Raw genomic sequence first — 18438 nt, 5'->3', positions numbered from 1 at the left:
CCAATTATTCATAAAATTTTAATATTTACTGAATAATTAGTAGCTACTAAGTAGGTACTGAATAACTACTACCTTTAGAATAATTAGTAGGAACTAAATAATTAGTATGTATTGAAAACACATGTGAGTAAGTGTTAAACTCAAAGTGTTGGTAAGTGGTGTCACTGATGACAGGGTTTTCTTATAAAAACCTGTTCTTGAAGGTTCCTCAAAGCACCTTAAGAGGTTCCTCCACAGTTTCAAATATAAGAACCTCAAGTTCCTCAATCTTATGATTTTAACAGTGTATAAGCTTGCACTACTTGTTAGCTACATTTGCTTGCATTCGCTCCAGTGGAAAAACTGAAGAATCAAATTTCAGAGAGAAAACATCTCCCATCTTCTGGAAAAAAAGCTATACAATTGATTTTTAGCTGAACCTCTGCTTTAAGCCATCTTCTGGATGAGAAACACTGCCTGAACTATCTAGCACTTAAAGTTCAGCTCAGTTTGAGCCGCCGGTCACTAAGCTAAACTTTCTTCCACAGTACATGACCTCCTTCTCCTACACTTGCAACATCCTTCACAGGACTTTGATGCCATAATGTTCTAGAGTAACATTCATACTGTACGTGAGCAGCCTTTCACTACTGATATTTCCTCAACCTCCAGAGCTAGAGCACATATATATATATTAAACACCCAGGAAGAAGCTCATAGTTAAAGGGATAAGGTGTGAACAGGGTGTAATGCAGTAGGTGGAAGATGGAGAGTCGGCCTGAACTCTGAGTGTGACCTGCTGGTGTTGAAGAGCAGAGGGTTGCCAGTCCATGCTCATACATTATAGATAAAGGCATCAGGCAGCGTGCACAATGCTTTCCTAACAAGGGAAGAGAGTAGAGATACCAATGTGAAGTTACATGTGTCTGTCGGTTCAAACTGACAGGTAATGCAGCCCAAGCCTAATTAGACGAACCGTCACAGAGTCAAACTTTAACCCCTTAAGCCTTGGAGTGTTATGGGGTTAAAGACGAAGTTGTGATCCTAAAGATGCGCTAGAATGGAAATTCATCTTGGAATAGTTGAATAATAAAAAAAATTAAACCTCCAACTCAGCAGTGTCCTCCTTCAAAATCCAGTACAAATCCAAAACCCCACAACTGTTACATAACAGTCTTGACTCCTTATATTTACACCCCAAAATGTACATACAGCCAGCCCAGCTACTTCTGTGGAATGTGGAAGCAAGGCTAAAAGGCTAAAAGCTAATGCTGGCCAGCTGGGTTAAGCACTGTTTGGACAAGGGCTGACCGGAGAAAGCACTGCTGCAGGTATCTGCACGATGGCCAGTAGGAGAGCTAAAAGCAACAGCTGCGGTAAGAGCATGATAAGACAAGACAACCATATTCTCAATTTGTGTCGGACACAGTGCAGTGGGCAGCCATTGCTGTGGCGCCCGGGGATCAGAGAAGGCCTTGCTCAAGGGCACAACAGTGGCAGCTGGACAAGCCCGGGTATCGAACCCACAACCCTGTCATTAATAGCCCAGAGCTCTAACCGCTGAGCCACCGCAGCCCCACATGAGTCCAGAGGGTGAAGGAGAAGCTGTGAAGCAAGCAGGTACTAGCCAGGCGCTAGGCTAAAATCTAACCCATTTAAGGCAAATTAGCAAGGTTGTAAAACACTCTAACCAAAGTCACATGCTTATGAAGAACTTAAAATGTTTAATAACTGGCAATAACATTGAATAACATTGATTCAGTGATTACCTTCATCTACAGTGGCATTTGTCAAGGGGTGGAGGTGGAGGGTAAAAAGCAGGGAACACAAGCAAACATAAGAATTTGAGACACTCTGACAAGGCCCAAATGGATAGGATGGATAGGTGATGGATAGGTGACAGGGAACAGCAGGCAGGTCTCCAAAACATCAGGCAGGTCTCCTTGGAGCACCAAAAGTGGACAACCAATGAACTGAAAACAGGGTCAGCAACTATGGGCACCTATGGCTCATTCACAGAGACCCAACCAGACAACGTAAAGGACTGAGGACAGGATCTGCTGCTAAGGGTGCCAATAATTCAAGGGAAATCAATGTATTAGACAATGAGCTGACACTGAGTTAACTACGCTTACAAGAACCACAGCCAGAAGCACACAACACACACAACACAGTATTAGTTTGGGATGAATTCCAGAGCAGAAGGCTCGTCTATAGTGCTCCTTTTCTAAGCGGCCAAACCTGACCCTGCAGGCTAATGTGAGTGTGTATGTGTATGTGTGTGTGTGTGTGTGTGTGTGTGTGGTGTTCGCTTGACCTCAGGAATAATGGTGGAAGGAAAAAAACATCAAAAATGAGGGAAGCTCTGAACCGGCGTGTGAGGCAGAATACAAATGACCGCAGTAGCACCGCAGGCATTAGAGCAGCTATCAGCAGGCTTTTACAGAGCAGGAATAAGATCTTTTATAGAGGAGATGGGAGATGGATGCATATGAACTCGAGATGAGCTTTCCGGCCGAGGAGACCAGGCATGGGATGAAATACTGCTGCATCGCTTAGACTGAATTTAAAATCATAGTTTAGCCAAAAATCAAGTAGAATGCAGAATTTGCCCATTACAGATGTAGCGATAAGACAAGACATGTCCGGGGTTCCAGGAGTAGTTCTTGGGTTTTGCACTGGAGCTACAAGCTAATGCAGTAAACTGGTAATGGAAGCTTATTCTCTTTACTCTGCATTGTGCAAACTGTAGTCCAAATCTCAAATAGACTTGCGCAAGAGGTGTATGTAAAAAATGAGAAAATTACAATGCACAGCTAAAATCAGCACCTAGCCATCATTTCTCCATTTGATCAACACTGAAATCACAACACGACTGATGCTGAATCTTTGTTCTTTTTCCTGTTTAAAGTTAAAGAGATGTCCAAATGTCGTTGATGATGACCAGCCGAGTCACTGTATCCCAAAATACTGATCTGCAATTACTGGGACATGAACTCTCAACCTCCTGACTATGTGGAAGACTAAATGAAGGGGCTTCAAATAGTCGATGCCATAGAAGCCATTAAACACTGTAGTAATAGTAATAGCAGACCACTATACTTTCTCACAGTAACTGTGTTGATGTGCTCGTTCTTTCAATGGCTACATTTAGATTTCCAACTGTTATTTTCGGTCATAATAAAGTGAAGCTTCAACGGCGGTCAGGCTGAAGATGGCCTACTTTGGCAAGTGAGATTCTCTTAAATCTAGTTTAAATATCTAATTATTATTTAACCCTTTTTTCCTTTTGAGATAATCTACTGAAAGTGTCTTATTGCATGGGCAGAAAATGTTGCTTGTTTCTGCTGAATTATCTATGATTTATTGGATTAGGTAAACTTATGTGCCGAAGTAATACAAAGGACCTTTTTGTCGATAAAATCTCTAAAAACAGGGCAAATTAAATCTTATAATATTTCTTAATATCTAATCACCACTTACCATGGACATTTACACCTCCAGATGCAGGAAGAGGGCCACCTGCATCATAAAGGACCCAGAAGCTGTAAAACTCTTAAACTCCACCTAGCCATTCATGCTGCTCCACTCCTTTCATATTGTGATCAGATTGCTGCTACTTTTGTAATTTCCCTATATTTCCCACTTTTCCTATTTATGTCTACCTTTTTCAGTTATTTTATGTATTCAATAACTGCTCTTTGGGTGTAACTGGGACCTTGAGATCACAGTTTCGTTCCACCACATGTACCACATGTGATGCGAGTCTCCTTTATCCTTATCCTTTAAGTGCTGAATTCTGTCATTCCTCTACCTTTATGGATAGCAGTATGCCATGCAGTTTGTCTTTGTGCTGAATTGTCAGTGGGTTTGGGTCTGTTGACGTAAAAACCTGATTTGGCCGTTTTCAACATTGGCCTTGTAGTCATGATATTTTACCTCCATTGCTCATTGTTCATCATTTATTTGGTATTAAGTATTTTGTTGGTGTGTAACTAGCAGGCGAAGCCATCTCCTCTCCCTCTCATCTAAACTCTATGATTCCTAAAAACTATGCATTTCTTTAGTTTGCACTGGAGGTATAAGACTTATGTAGCTAATAAGTAATGAAAGCGTAAGCATTGTGAACACTGCACACCTAACCGTTACACTTACCTTGGACTGTATCAGGTTGTTAAGTAATCTCTAGTAGGTAGAATATGCATGTTTATGGAGAACTGTACGTCATGCAGTGTTCATACACGTTAGCAGTGCATGAGACAGTGCCTAAAGCCATGGTTGAAATGATTTTAAAAAGCAATTTGAGGCAAATGTGCAAAGACAGGCATGTAGTTCATGTTGCACAATGCTAATTGGTGGGTAAGATCCACTGCTTGTTAGCTACATTTGGTTCACAGCTCCTTTGAACACCAAACATATTTTGGCTCATTAACCAAATTTAGGATTCCGGTGATGGGAATATGTGTATGTTTGATTTTTGGCTGAAGCTTCACTTTAAGAACTGTAAGCTGTGATAACACAGCTTGATAACTGAATTATAAAATTCAGCTTGTCATCTTAACTATGATGATATCAACATGACCTCAATAACATTTTTGCTGACCTTGAGATTGCCCGTTGTGTTTACTTAGCATTAATAAGCTGGTATGCTGTTTAAAACAGTGGTTTTTATTTTGTGTGTTGTATTTATTTGGATTTTTAAACATAAATATAAACTTCAAATTACAATATCATAATTTATCACGTTTATTTTACAGATAATATATCATCCAGAAAAAATATATACTTATGTAGTTATGTGTTAAAAAATGTAGTTAGTGTAACAGGCTAAAGCACAATAGGTTTACCTTATTTCCCAATCAAACATGCCAGGAAAAGCAATGTTCTCCCCCACACATTAACAAAATCAATATATTGTATTGTGAAATCTCTATTTAGACATGAATTATAATGTATTTTGTGTGTGTGTGTGTGTGTGTGTGTGGGGGGGGGGGGGGGGGGGGGGGTGTAAGTGTGTACACCTGTGGGGAAAACCACATTAGACGTTTCAGTCAGCATAGCATAGTGAATAAGTGTGCAGAGCAAAGCCACCTCTCCCAAAAGTTTCCACCGCCACTAAAACTCAAATGTTTACTCGCTCTGATTACAAAAATGAAATCAACAACAACACAGAGTGACAGTGTACACATTGCACTACACAAACTCATTAAGCTACACCTAGCAGACCCTCAATGGAGATTTAGGTCATTGTAAACAACTAATTCTGTGGGCACCTTGAGGGTGTTTTACAAAGCCTCAGTTTGCATGGTAAGCAGGTCATTGGGGAACGGCTTCTGACTGTCCCAGTCATTCATTTCACTCTGGTTAAATAAGACTGAACATTGAGTTTAAACGCTGAACACACCAACCCACAAGGACACACAAACAAAACTAAGGGGTTTCTCTGGGACACGGCTCTGCAGAGACTGGCATTTTCTTTTATACCTCTTCCACTATACATTCAAATAAGGGCTAAAAGACCGAACAACCACCACACACAACAAACATAGGTTCCTCATTCGCACTGTTCTAGAATGAGTTTCCTATTCGCACTGTTCTAGAATGAGTTTCCTAATCACACTGTTCTAGAATAAGTTTCCTAATCACACTGTTCTAGAATGAGTTTCCTATTCGCACTGTTCTAGAATGAGTTTCCTAATCACACTGTTCTAGAATGAGTTTCCTAATCACACTGTTCTAGAATAAGTTTCCTAATCACACTGTTCTAGAATAAGTTTCCTAATCACACTGTTCTAGAACGAGTTTCCTAATCACACTGTTCTAGAATGATCTTCCTATTCGCACTGTTCTAGAACGAGTTTCCTAATCACACTGTTCTAGAACGAGTTTCCTAATCACACTGTTCTAGAACGAGTTTCCTAATCACACTGTTCTAGAATGAGTTTCCTAATCACACTGTTCTAGAATAAGTTTCCTAATCACACTGTTCTAGAATGATCTTCCTATTCGCACTGTTCTAGAATAAGTTTCCTAATCACACTGTTCTAGAATGATTTTCCTAATCACACTGTTCTAGAATGATCTTCCTATTCGCACTGTAAGTAGAATAAGTTTCCTATTCGCACTGTTCTAGAACGAGTTTCCTAATCACACTGTTCTAGAATGATCTTCCTATTCACACTGTTCTAGAATAAGTTTCCTAATCACACTGTTCTAGAATGATTTTCCTAATCACACTGTTCTAGAATGATCTTCCTATTCGCACTGTAAGTAGAATAAGTTTCCTATTCGCACTGTTCTAGAACGAGTTTCCTAATCACACTGTTCTAGAATGAGTTTCCTAATCACACTGTTCTAGAATAAGTTTCCTAATCACACTGTTCTAGAATGAGTTTCCTAATCACACTGTTCTAGAATAAGTTTCCTAATCACACTGTTCTAGAATGATTTTCCTATTCGCACTGTTCTAGAATAAGTTTCCTATTCACACTGTTCTAGAATGATTTTCCTATCCGCACTGTTCTAGAGTAATCTTTCCAATTCGCACTGTTCTAGAATGATTTTCCCAATCCATCCTGTTCTGGAATAATGCCCCCGCCCCCCACCTTCACTCTGTTCTAGAAGAGTTTCCCCATTCATACGGTTCTAGAAGAGTTTCCCCTTCATACGGTTCTAGAAGAGTATTTCCATTCGCACGGTTCTAGAAGAATATCCCCATTCAGACAGTTCTAGAAGAATATCCCCATTCAGACAGTTCTAGAAGAATATCCCCATTCAGACAGTTCTAGAAGAATATCCCCATTCACACAGTTCTAGAAGAGTTTCCCCCATTCACGCGGTTCTAGCAGTGTATCCCCATTCACAGGGATCTAGAAGAGTATCCCCATTCACACGGTTCTAGAAGAGTTGTTAGCTACATTTGGTTCACAGCTCATTGGAACATCACATATATTTTGGCTCATTAACCAAATGTAGGATTCGGGTGGGGGACTATGTTTGATTTTTGGCTGAAGCTTCACTGTACAAACTGTATGATGTGATAACACAGCTTGATAACTGAATTATGAGTTTCGGTTGGTGGTTGTTAGGGAATGTATAGAAAAAGAACCAAGAAGCCACATGAACCAGTGTGAATGATGGAGAACACTGGAACCAGTGAAAACAGTGAAAACACAACTATCACACACAGACATGCCCGACATGTTGGCATTTCTTGGGTCAGTGTGCTCTGGCCTTAACAGGGAGTCAGGTAGCTCAGATCAGCAGAGATTAAGATTCCCTTAACCTCACAGACAAACACCGAGTGTTTCTGATGTGTGGATCATACCTTAAAGATGACGGGGTCATAGATGTTGGACAGGTGGAACTGCCTGAGGAAGCGTTCGTCCTGGCTCCAGAAGAGACGTATGTCCGGGATGCCAAACAGAACCATTGCCAGTCTCTCCAGACCCAATCCAAAAGCCCAGCCAATCTTATTCCCTGCGCCCGCTGCCAGAGAGAAAAACAACAATGCTTAGATTCTCCCTTTGTTTTTAATTCAGACGTTTCTGTTGTTGTTTCAGAAAACAGGTCCTCTAATAAAGTTACATTTCCCCATGAAGGAACACCAACAGCAGACCCCCCTGCTGTTGTTTGTGTCTTTTTGACTTTACAGTCCCAAATCCACCCTCTAGAGTTACACAAATATACAGTATAAGAGACAGAAATTCAGCTGATCAATACTGTCTGGCCAAGCAACAAAAACAAACAACTTTCCATCTTAGACAATTGCCTGGGTATAGATTGTCTGGCTTTCATCTAACTAACACTAAACTCACGAAAGTTAATGTTTTGTGATAATTAAAGTTGGTCCCATAGCTACACCATGCCTAGAGGGCATGATGAGCTGCCAGCTTTTAGAATTGACAGGTTGGCACATCAGCTGTCAGCAAAAAGGAAATTCAACAAGCTTTGGGTGATATCACATATCAAAAAGAACAGAGCTATCTACACTACAATAAATGGACAAAAGTATTGGGACACCCATTCGTTCATCATTTTTTCTGAAATAAAGAGTATTACAGACTAGTTTATGTGCTTTTGTTGTAGAAACTGTCTCTACTGTACTTGGAGGAAGGTTTTCCACTAGATTTTGGACCAGCATTGCTGTGAGGATTTGATTGAGTTTAGCGACAAGAGTGTTAGTGAGGTCGGGATGTCCTCTTCATGAAAGAATTGGATGGAGCACCATTCCATCATTCCAGAGAACACAGTTCCACTGCTCCCCAGCTCAATGCTGCACTAAGTGGGGCTTAGAAGGGGTGTCCACAAACTTTTGAACATATACTGCAGGAGGCCATGGAAGTTGGAGAATTTCTTGCTTCTCACCACCTTAATCATCCCAAACATATTCAATGATGTTAAGGTCAGGACTCCGTAGCGGTCAGTCCATTGTTTTGAGAACACCAGCTGCTTCTCCTCTTTATTCTTATATCAGCTAATTTCCAGAGCCACAGTGTTGAGTGGTCTTCTAATCTGTGACATTTGTGGATATTTTCAGATTCGACGTGAGACTGGAGCTTGATTTGCTCCTCTCTCTCAAAGCTGAAAGCTTTAAATGCAGTGTATCTGATGAGGGGAAGTTTGTTCTGGTGGTCTACTGAGTCTTGAATGGTTGTAAGGGTTCCTATTTGCTCCAGTTGTGAAAACTCCTGTATTTCCCACTTATTTTTGCCTGCTGTTTACTTTACTTATGTGGGCAGATTATATCATTCAGAAAGATGTTTGTAGGTATTTATGAGTCTGGGAAAGGAGAAATCAGCCAACTGCCAACATGGCCAGGTCAAGCCATCCTTGCAAGTTCAGTCTAACAGAAGACCACAAGATGCATAAAGAAGTCTCCAGCACTCCTAAAATGTAATCACAGGATCTACAGGTAGCTCTTATCACAGCTGCTGTCAAAGTACACGTGATGAAGGGTGGTCTCGGACTTGTGCGTAGTACTGTACAAAGCTCTGTGCAACCCTTTCCTTCTTCCACCCCTGCTTTACTTGCGGTCTCTCCACTCCAGAGCAGCATTCCATCAGATTTGAGGAAAATCTGCTTTATATGGTAATGAAGGAGCAACTCAGGGGTCAAAGCACTCAGTCGGCAAAGACAGACACCTGAATAAATTGGGGAATAAATTTGTGAGCCTAGATCAATCAACACCTCCATTCTGCCTGGTGTACCTTTCATTAATTACTCCAATCCCTGCAGAAATGTTGAATTAACTTTCTCGAGTGGAAGTGTGGGGGCGCTCCTTCGGATGGTTGCAGAGGAGCAAAAAAATAAAAAACTTTTTAATTGTTTCTGAGCTCCAGTAAGCATGCAGTGATTCGGTTTGGATGCCCAGCCTTGATCGGTGCACTGCATTGCTGGCGTTTTTGAGATGGGGGGGGTTACCAGGCTGAGCGTTTCCGCTGAGACGCTGGGCAGAGAGGATTGATGGATAGGCTGATTGCTATCACTCGCCTGCCACTGCAGGTAACGAGCACATCAAGAGAGATGAAAGAGAGACATAAAGCTGTGTGACATGGTTAATAGCGTAGCGAGCTCGAGACTTAGCGGAGGGGGCTGGCACGAGCACGCACGCACGTACACACACACACTCGCACAGTGCCAGAGACGTCAGCCAGGAGACTGCATGTAACGCAGACATCAGCGATGACCTCAGATGACTGCCTGAAACAGGTATTGTGACGCCCCTCCCTCCACTGGCTTCTCCTTCTCTCCAGCAGGGCTGCGTTTCAAATCAAGTGGAGCACAAGAGTCCAAGAATAGAGGTAGTAGGTAAAGCTCACTTGAAGCAAGCTCTATTCACAAGAACGGACACTATTTTGGGAGCCTGCTGTTTTGTAATGGTAGCAATAGGTAGCATATAAACTATGAATTCTAATAAACACAGAATGCCCATAATGCAATTTTCCGGACCTTTCTGCTCTTTACAATAGTGCTCTATATAGCGTTCCTGGTTTGCCCATGTTGGGAATAGTAATAAGGGACTGTTCTATAATCTGTGCTTCCAAATTCCAATATAAGGAACAGTGATTAGGGACCATTTTTGTTTGATGTGGTGTTTCCTGATTTTCCAATATAGGAAACTCCATCCTTGTTCCCTGTGATAGTGTCCAATATAGTGTTCCTGATTTTCCAATGAAGGAAAAATGACTAGTTGCCATTTCTGTTCTCTACAATGAATTTCCAAAGTAGGGGATACACATTAGTGACCATTTTGGTTCTTTATAAATAAGTTCAGTATAGTGCTTCAATTAAAGACCAGCTCTGTTCTGTACAATAGTGTTCCTGGTTTTCCTATGTTGGGAATAGTGATCAGGGACCTTTAAAAGTGTTTAATCCAGTGCTCCCAATTTCCCAATACAAGGAACTGTAAGTAGGGCACAACTCTGCTCCCTATATAACGTTTATTATTTTTGTAGGGGACACTCATTAGAGACCATTTTGGTTCCTTATAAAACAGTGAACACCATTCTTGTTCCCTATAATAGTGTCCAATATAGTGTTTCTAAATTTCCAATGAAGTGGACTAGGGACAATTTCTGTTCTCTACAGTAATTTTCTATGTAGTGCTCATGATTTTTCAAAGTAGAGGATACTCCTTAGTGACCATTTTGGTTCCTTATACATTCTTAAAATATATGTATATGTATAGTGCTTTGATTAGAGACCAAATTTGTTCTCTACAACAGAGTTCCTGGTTTTCCAATGTTGGGAACTGTGATTAGGGACCATTTATGTTTGCTATAGTAGTGTTTAATCCAGTGCTTCCAATTTCCCAATACAAGGAACTGTAAGTAGGGCACAACCTCTGCTCCCTATATAGCGTTTATTATTTTTGTAAAGTAGTGGACACTCGTTAGAGACCCTTTTGGTTCCTTAAAAAAGAGTTCTGTGTAGTGCTTCCAATTTTTTTTTTCAATGTAGGGAACAGTGAACACCATCCTTGTTCCCTATAATAGTGTCCAATATAGGGGAAAATTTACTAGAGATCATTTCTGGTCTCTACAATAATGTTCAATAATATATGTTATAATATGTATAATATGTTCTGTATAGTGCTTTGATTAGAGACCAACTCCGTTCTCTACAATAGTGTTTTCCAATGTTGGGAATAGTGATTAGGGACTATTTCTGTTTCCTATGATAATCCAGTGCTCCCAATTTTCCAATACAAGGAACAGTAAGTAGGGCACGACCCCTGTTCCCTATACAGTGTTCAACATAGTTTTCTATTTTACCAAGGTAAGGAATTATGTACCATAACGATTGAGTACCATTTCTGTTTACTACAACAGTGCTCTGTACACTGTTCCTGGTTTTCCGATGTAAGGAATAATAATTAGGGTCATATAATAGTGTTGTAATTAGTACTCCCAATGTTCCCATGTGTTCCATTGTTCCTTCATTCCCCTTAAAAATAGTGTTCCCTATGATGTTCAATGTTCAGTATAATGCTCCTGATTTTTGGAGCAGCGATTAGGACACTATTCCTGTTCCCTATGTCAGGATAGTGTTCTGCATAGCGTTCCTGATTTCTCCATTGTAGGGAATAATAATGGCTTGGACACCATTTCAACACAGCATGGAAAATGCAACAGGATGCAGTGTACTATTAATACTCAGATGATACCTACAAGTATCATCAGGGGCCACAGGCTCCCATATGTAGTGGAATGGGAGGAGCCATCAGGGTCCGCTGCAGTTCTAAATGCTTAAAATGGTTGATTTACTGATTCACAAACACAGGAATGGATGTTTCTGGTCGTTTATATGGCTGCTATTTAGGCACTACACAGATGTACATTGTTGCAGTACCCCACAACAATCCAGGCATTAGACAGTGAATTACACAGTGTACAGTGTAAGAACATGAGACATAAGACTTGAATTGAAACAGAGGGCAGGTCTGTGATGCCCGCCTCCCACTCCAGCCAATCACAGCCTTCCAGGGAGGCTGGCAGTTGGGTCTGGCAAGCTGACGCTCTTCACCTTGCGATGACATCAGCAAGGCTAACAGTCCTTGGCAGCACTCACTTTCACAGCTTGACGCCTCTATGCCATCCCCTCCCTGCCAATCCCTCACTCCCTCCCTTCATCTCTCTCTCTCTCTCTCATCCCTCTATTGCTCATCCAAGTCTGCCATTTACTCTCCTTCCGCACCCTCACTGTCTATCCCTCATTTTCTCTCCCCCAGCTATCTCTCTTTTTTGCTTCTCTTTCATCACCTATCCTTCCTTCTCTCCCACTGTTCCAACTACCTCTCCCCATCAATGCTCCTCCTCACCCCCCCAGCGCCATTTCTCCTTCTCTCTCACAATACCCCTCTTCCCTCTGGTTTTCCTCATGAGCTGATGATGGATTTGCACCTGCCTAGTCTCCCCTGGTTCCTCTGGTTCAGATGCACCCGACACTTTGAGTATTAATATCAGTGGACAATGATAGGCTAGTGTCTCTCTGTGGCTCATTGCTAGAGAGAGAGCAAATCCCAATTTTATTACTTTTTCCCAGGGAAAATGGCAACTTTACAGGAGAAGGAAAAAACTTTCAAACTTTCAATGGAAGTCAATGTAAAAAGATTTTACTCCAAGTGACAGCCCCTCGGTATTGTGTCCTCCCACAGGCTCACATAAGGACTTCTGCCTTGTTTGACTCATGTTTGGTTCATTGTGTCGGTTCAGTGTCGTGTTTCATGTTCATGTGTTTGGTCCTGTTCTTGTTTCGGTTCATGATTCATGTTCATTTGTGTTCATGGTTGATTCAGTGTGTCTCGTTTCATGTCATGGCTATCACCTGAGGCAGGGGGCACTTAAGGAGCTCAGATGCTGAGCTCCTAGCAAACAGTTGCTAGTTTGGGACCTTGAGGTAGCCAGAGAGGTTCCTGATACAGATCACGGTGCTTTTAGGCCAGCTTCGGCTCTTTGTCCATGTTCTCGAGCAGGCCACCCGGCCATCCACGGATTCAGCGAGGCTCTCCTGCTCGCTCCCAAGTTAGACCCATGACTCTCGCTCCAGCTAGGCGACCCAGGGTCAGCCTAGCCGCTCTTGCCAAGTAGCTGGTTCCCCAGCTAAACCCCCGGTCTCAGGTCTCTTTGTTTTCACCCTCTTGTTTGCCATGTTCTGGTTTTGTTGATCACTGTTGCTCATGTCTTGCTGTTTTTTGTCCCACATGCCCCCTTTTGTTTGTCTTGTTTTGTTAATAAAACTACTTGCGTTGCACAAGCCACTTTGGAGCATTTCTATTGGTCCATTCTTCATGAAAGAAACAGCATAAAGAACAATTGCTAGATTCACACTATGTCAAAAAGTGAAAAACACAAAAATGGACATACAAGGTTTGTGCACCCACTGCTGACACAGATCTGCAAATGCACACACACACATGTCTAGTCCCTGTAGAGAAGTAATGGCAACAGATTAGGACTCTCTAGAGCAGATACACATGGACCTTTAGGCACCATGCCTAACGCCAGGCGAAGGCCGCACTGTCATCCCACAAGCTGTTTATTACCCAAATAAAAGAAATCTGTCGTACGTAAAACAGGATATATCCCACATATCACTCAACTATTTTGAGTTCATTCTTCAGATCTTTCAGTTGAGTCAACTTACAGTCATTCATTTTAGTCTGTTGCCATTGGCAACTGGATAGTGATTGGCTCAGGCAAGCTTAAAAATGGCACACACAAAAAAAGAAACTGCACTGATGTTGGATCTAATCATTTCTCTCATAATGATGTTTCTCAACAAGTCCAGTAACTGAGTCAGCCGTGCTGGGTCAATAATATACAGTGGGTTTGAGTGTGGAATACAACCTACACTGCAGCATTCACTCTTGCATTACCACAGGATTATATGGTCAGTGTTCCTGGCAGATTAATAATAGTTATTAAGTGCATATGAGTGTCATTAAGGAATTATACTAATGCTTTCTTTCCTGGACAGTAGAGACAGTTACTCCAACAAAAGCAGGATGAACTCTTATCTATCTAGTGTTCAGGAAGTGTTTTTCAAGAGTGCTCAGTTTCTGAAGGAAATATGGGGGCCTCTTAGGGCCTGGAGACCCCAAGCCAACTATCAAAAGTTGTGTTCCATTGAGCTGTCATAGAGCACCAGTGACAGACTATTGCTCATAGCCAGGTGTGTACTGCACTGCACTGTTGGCTCTAGTGGGCCGCTGTCAGTGAACCAGCACTGCAGGCTAGTGGTGAAGAGAGAGAGAGTTCTCTAATCCGGTCTAGCATATCAGTGTATGAGAAGAGAAAACTGAAACCTGAGCAAAGGCAGTTAGGTCTGTTCATCTACAATACTGCTTCCAAATACCACTGCTACTCACTAGTGGTACTGCCATCTCTTGGCATTAGAATCTGGTGCTTCAATGGACCACGTAAGACATAGCAAAACCTGGCCTTAGCATGATGTTTTTATATGTTTGTTATACATTTGCTTAAATTGAAATATTTACCTAGAAAACGTTCTGAATTTTGAATGATCCCTCTCCAGTGTATGTATTTTTGTTTTACTTATTGTTTGTTTCAGAATACTCCATTATTCAAGCCTTCCAGGTTTAAATTAATATGATTCTCATGTGATTCTGTTTACTTCTCATCTGTCCACACTGTCTCCGCAGACTGCTCAGTACAAACAGTATATTTTCCAACAAGGCAAGGCAAGATAAGATACAGTTTATTAAGTAATATTGAGGACTGCTTTAAAAACCCACTGAGACCCAGTGGAGAAAACCCTAGCTGAAGTCTGCGGATGGTCTGCGGACAGCAGTGAACAGTGTGTGGGAAGTGATGTCTTTTAACTGATAATAATAAAAAGAACTTCTGGAAACATTAGAAAATATGACAAAGCAGCATGAGGTTGTCTTCAACAGTACAAGATCTACCAAATGCTGAAAACAATGGTGAAAACATATACAGCTAATTGTTTTCATCAAATTCCTATAGTCTTGAAGATAACCTACCTACACAGTATCATTGATGTGAAGCACCAAAAGCGTCCCCCTGTGGAGAACCTGCTGTAGGCTGCTAAACATAAGTGAGTGAATGAACGAATTACAAGCCAGGTCCACAGGGAGCTTCACATCTGAAAATGCGCCCATTAATAACAGCCACTGAGAAGTGATAAATACAGGAAGATGACAAAAAAGTAAGCACCAGAATTTTGCTATATTAAGCCCACTTCCATCATCATCTCTCTCATTCTGCCATGTTGCTGTCTCATCATTATCATCTGTCGTTAAACATTTAGCCGTTTGAAGTGAAATTATACAGGAAGATGACAAGACCCTGGTTACACGGGTAACACACCGGGCCCCACCAAACCCATTCCCCTTAGCCATACTCTAATCAACCACTACATCACAAGCCAAGTCAGCGTAGGCAAAACAGTGAAGTCTGGCGCCCCAGGCCTACTTCGTGCGTCTGTCTATGGGTTTGTGTGAAACTGTCCAATGGACACCCAGAAACTCATCTTCTGCCTCTTGCCATTTTCTTACCATTTTATTTAGACATTCCACTGCTGTTGTGACGCATGAAGTAAAGGTATGTTTTTTACAAGATGTCTAAAATCTGTCTTTTTCAGGATTAGGGTCATAGTGTCTCGTCACACGGTGCTCTAGATCACATGGGGTCTCATTATAAAGAGACCTGAGACAGTTCTGAAAAGTTCAATATAAAACATGTGGGTATTATAAAATGCCTTTAGACTCCAGAGGGTTAAGAAATTAAACTTACAACAGTGGAATGATCACAAATGACCAGTGCTTGAAGTGGAAAGAGGGCTTATTTACATACTGACCACCCCAAAGAGTCACCCAGGGCCTGAAGTGGAGAGGGTAGAAAAGAGAGCCGGCAGCAGTGCACATCACTAACGTTAGCTGAAGCTGTAGATCCTGTGTGTGGATAATGGAGCTCTTTGCTGTAGGGTTTTGAAAGAAAAACTAATACGCATGTCAGATATGGCTCTACAGTTTACAGTTTTGCAGACTCACTCCCTTGTGTTAAATGGAGGGTTTGAGCGGCTGACAGAAGAATGTTCCCTCAACCCATTTGAGAAAAAAATGCCCTTCGATATTGGCAGGGATTCCTCCAAGGGCAAGTGCAGAGGGAATGCATTTCCTGTCTGGAATCGAAAAGCAAGCCTAGTGAGTCTAACTCACTTCTAACCCAATTTTAACACAGAGTAGTACAGCAAATGTAAAACTAGATGCAAAAGTGTTTGCACCCTTTCTCAAATAACAGGTTTTGTTCATTCTGTAATTGTAAAATAAGCATACAACAGTCATGCGAAAAAGTTAGGACACCCCATAAAAACACATTCAAGACTCGTCTGTCTAAAGTACAGTCCTGGACTTTGTCTAGGTGTTTTGGTCACTTTCTGATGGTAAATGCTGTACTTTGGAGTGCCCAACTGCGGGGAGAGCTGTAGATCTGTAGACCCTGGAATGACATTTTGGGACTGTTGGAGATTTCTTCACGCATCTTGTGGTCTGCTCTTGGGAACTTGCTAGGACGGCCTGACCTTGTCATGTTGGCAGTTGTTTCACTTGTGTAACAACTTGTATTAACTTTACTGTACATTCTGTACATCTGCACTCCTGGACACTACTGGCACTTTACTTTTCTATCTCTATCTCTCTCTCTCTCCATCCATCCATCCATATCTCTCTATCTATTTATATATCTATACATCTATCTATATATTTATCCATATATTTATCCAACCATCCCATTTTTCCCCATCCCATCTCTCTATCTATCTTTTAGAAGCAAACTACATCTCTGAGGTTTAATGAAGACAGGCTCCTCCAGAATCCTCCCTACCCATGGTCTAATCATTTGCACCTGATGTGCTGCACCTGATTTTAATTTTAAGCATTAGCCATAAATGTGGGGTTTCTTAACGTTTTTCCTCACAAAAAAAAGCATTTCTATGAATTGTTTTTACATATGATTTTTAAAAGACATTTCTTCAGTTGTAAGTGTTTAAAATATGTCCATTTACATAAAAATAATTTCCATAATTTCCATATATTTATATATGTTTAAAATAAAGAGGTTTAAAACAAAGGTTTTCATGTTTTTGACTGTGTGAATGTGGAAACAGGAACTAAGATTCACAGAAAAAAAGGTCCTGTAGAGGATTTATCCCTTAGTTTATCTTCGAAAATCCACCAAACGAGTCATCTGAATAGGACTGTCCAAACCTTTGCATCCAACTGGTATGTTCACAGTATCTTCTTACAACTGCCACACAGTAAAAGCACATAAAACTCTTTCCAAAGAGCAGCACTAAGCCCTATGAAAACGGCGGAATGAGTCAGGCTGTCCCAAGGTGGAAGTGTGACCTCTATTAGGTGGCAGGCAGGTAAATCTGGTGCTGAGTTACAGCTCACCTTTCATAAGTGGCATTTACTTATGTGTTCTGGACAGCAAAAATGTCACCCATTGATTCTAGATTATGATTTTGTTCTCCTCACCAGGTGACATTTTATCAGCCGACTGTGAAAAAGGTGTATTTTAAGGGAATGAGCTGCTTGAATTACCGCCTCTGCAGACTTGAGTTTTATTCTCTCTCTCGCTCTCTCTCTCTTCCCCAAATCTGTTCTTTTAATTCATTCTTTTACACCTCTGTAATTATAGAGTGTGAGCTCGGAGACATCAGAGTCAGTACTCTGAGGCCTTTAAAAGGTAAATTTTATCCGCTGCAGTAGCTAATCCCACACAAAAGGCTGAGTCGTCCATTTTTGCCGATCCGTTCATTGATCCCCACTGCCGTCCAAAAGGCTCATCTGAGTCTGTAAACATAAACCACAACACTGTACGTTACAGATCTGCGCTAATAACCACATCTAGACTTTTTGGCAGAGTGGGCATTCCTCTGGATGTGGATCTGAGGCCTTTAAGGAACGAGCAGAAGAGCTGGGGAGCCCTACAGTCAACTCTGACAATGAGGAAAGCCAGTTCATTCAGATGGAAGCATGGCTTCACGTTTGCATAGTGTGGTTTAAATGGATTTTTTTTGGGGGGGGGCTGTATTGGCTCAGGCATTCTGCAGTGGCGTACAGAGCCACTGAAATGAATATTTAATGGGGGAACATAAATAATGCAGCTTGATTAGTAATGGAGCGCAATGTTTTTGTTGCGTATTATACGCCGACGTGAGAAGGAGAATAAGAGGGAATAAGAGCTTCTGGTTTCGGGGGAAAGGGGTCAGCATGAAAAGAAATAAGTGGTGTTTCTGCTAATAAAAAAATAAAAAAATATGGCTTACGTTCATTGAGAAAAAGGTGGTGTGGGGGAGGAGAGATTCATCAGAATCATGAGATTACAGAATTAGAGCTTTATTATTTTCAGCGTTCACTGTCATGCATAATAAAAGAACAGTCAGGGTTGCAAGAACTTTCGCACTGTT

At 41.4% G+C, this 18438-nt stretch overlaps 1 protein-coding gene across 1 annotated transcript in view; it reads right to left on the bottom strand.

Annotated features, from left to right (window-relative positions):
* Positions 1–18438, bottom strand: part of fars2 (phenylalanyl-tRNA synthetase 2, mitochondrial) — a 198708-nt gene that overhangs the window by 87300 nt on the left and 92970 nt on the right. Inside the window, exon 5 of the mRNA XM_072678708.1 lies at positions 7307–7467. Within this exon, the coding sequence (XP_072534809.1) occupies positions 7307–7467 (161 nt within the window). The remainder of the gene's footprint in view (positions 1–7306; positions 7468–18438) is intronic.

Source organism: Salminus brasiliensis, chromosome 5, assembly GCF_030463535.1.
Source record: "Salminus brasiliensis chromosome 5, fSalBra1.hap2, whole genome shotgun sequence".
Classification (NCBI taxonomy): Eukaryota; Metazoa; Chordata; class Actinopteri; order Characiformes; family Bryconidae; genus Salminus; species Salminus brasiliensis.
The sequence above is the reverse complement of the archived record's forward strand: the minus strand, read 5'-3'. Positions and strand labels throughout refer to the sequence as shown.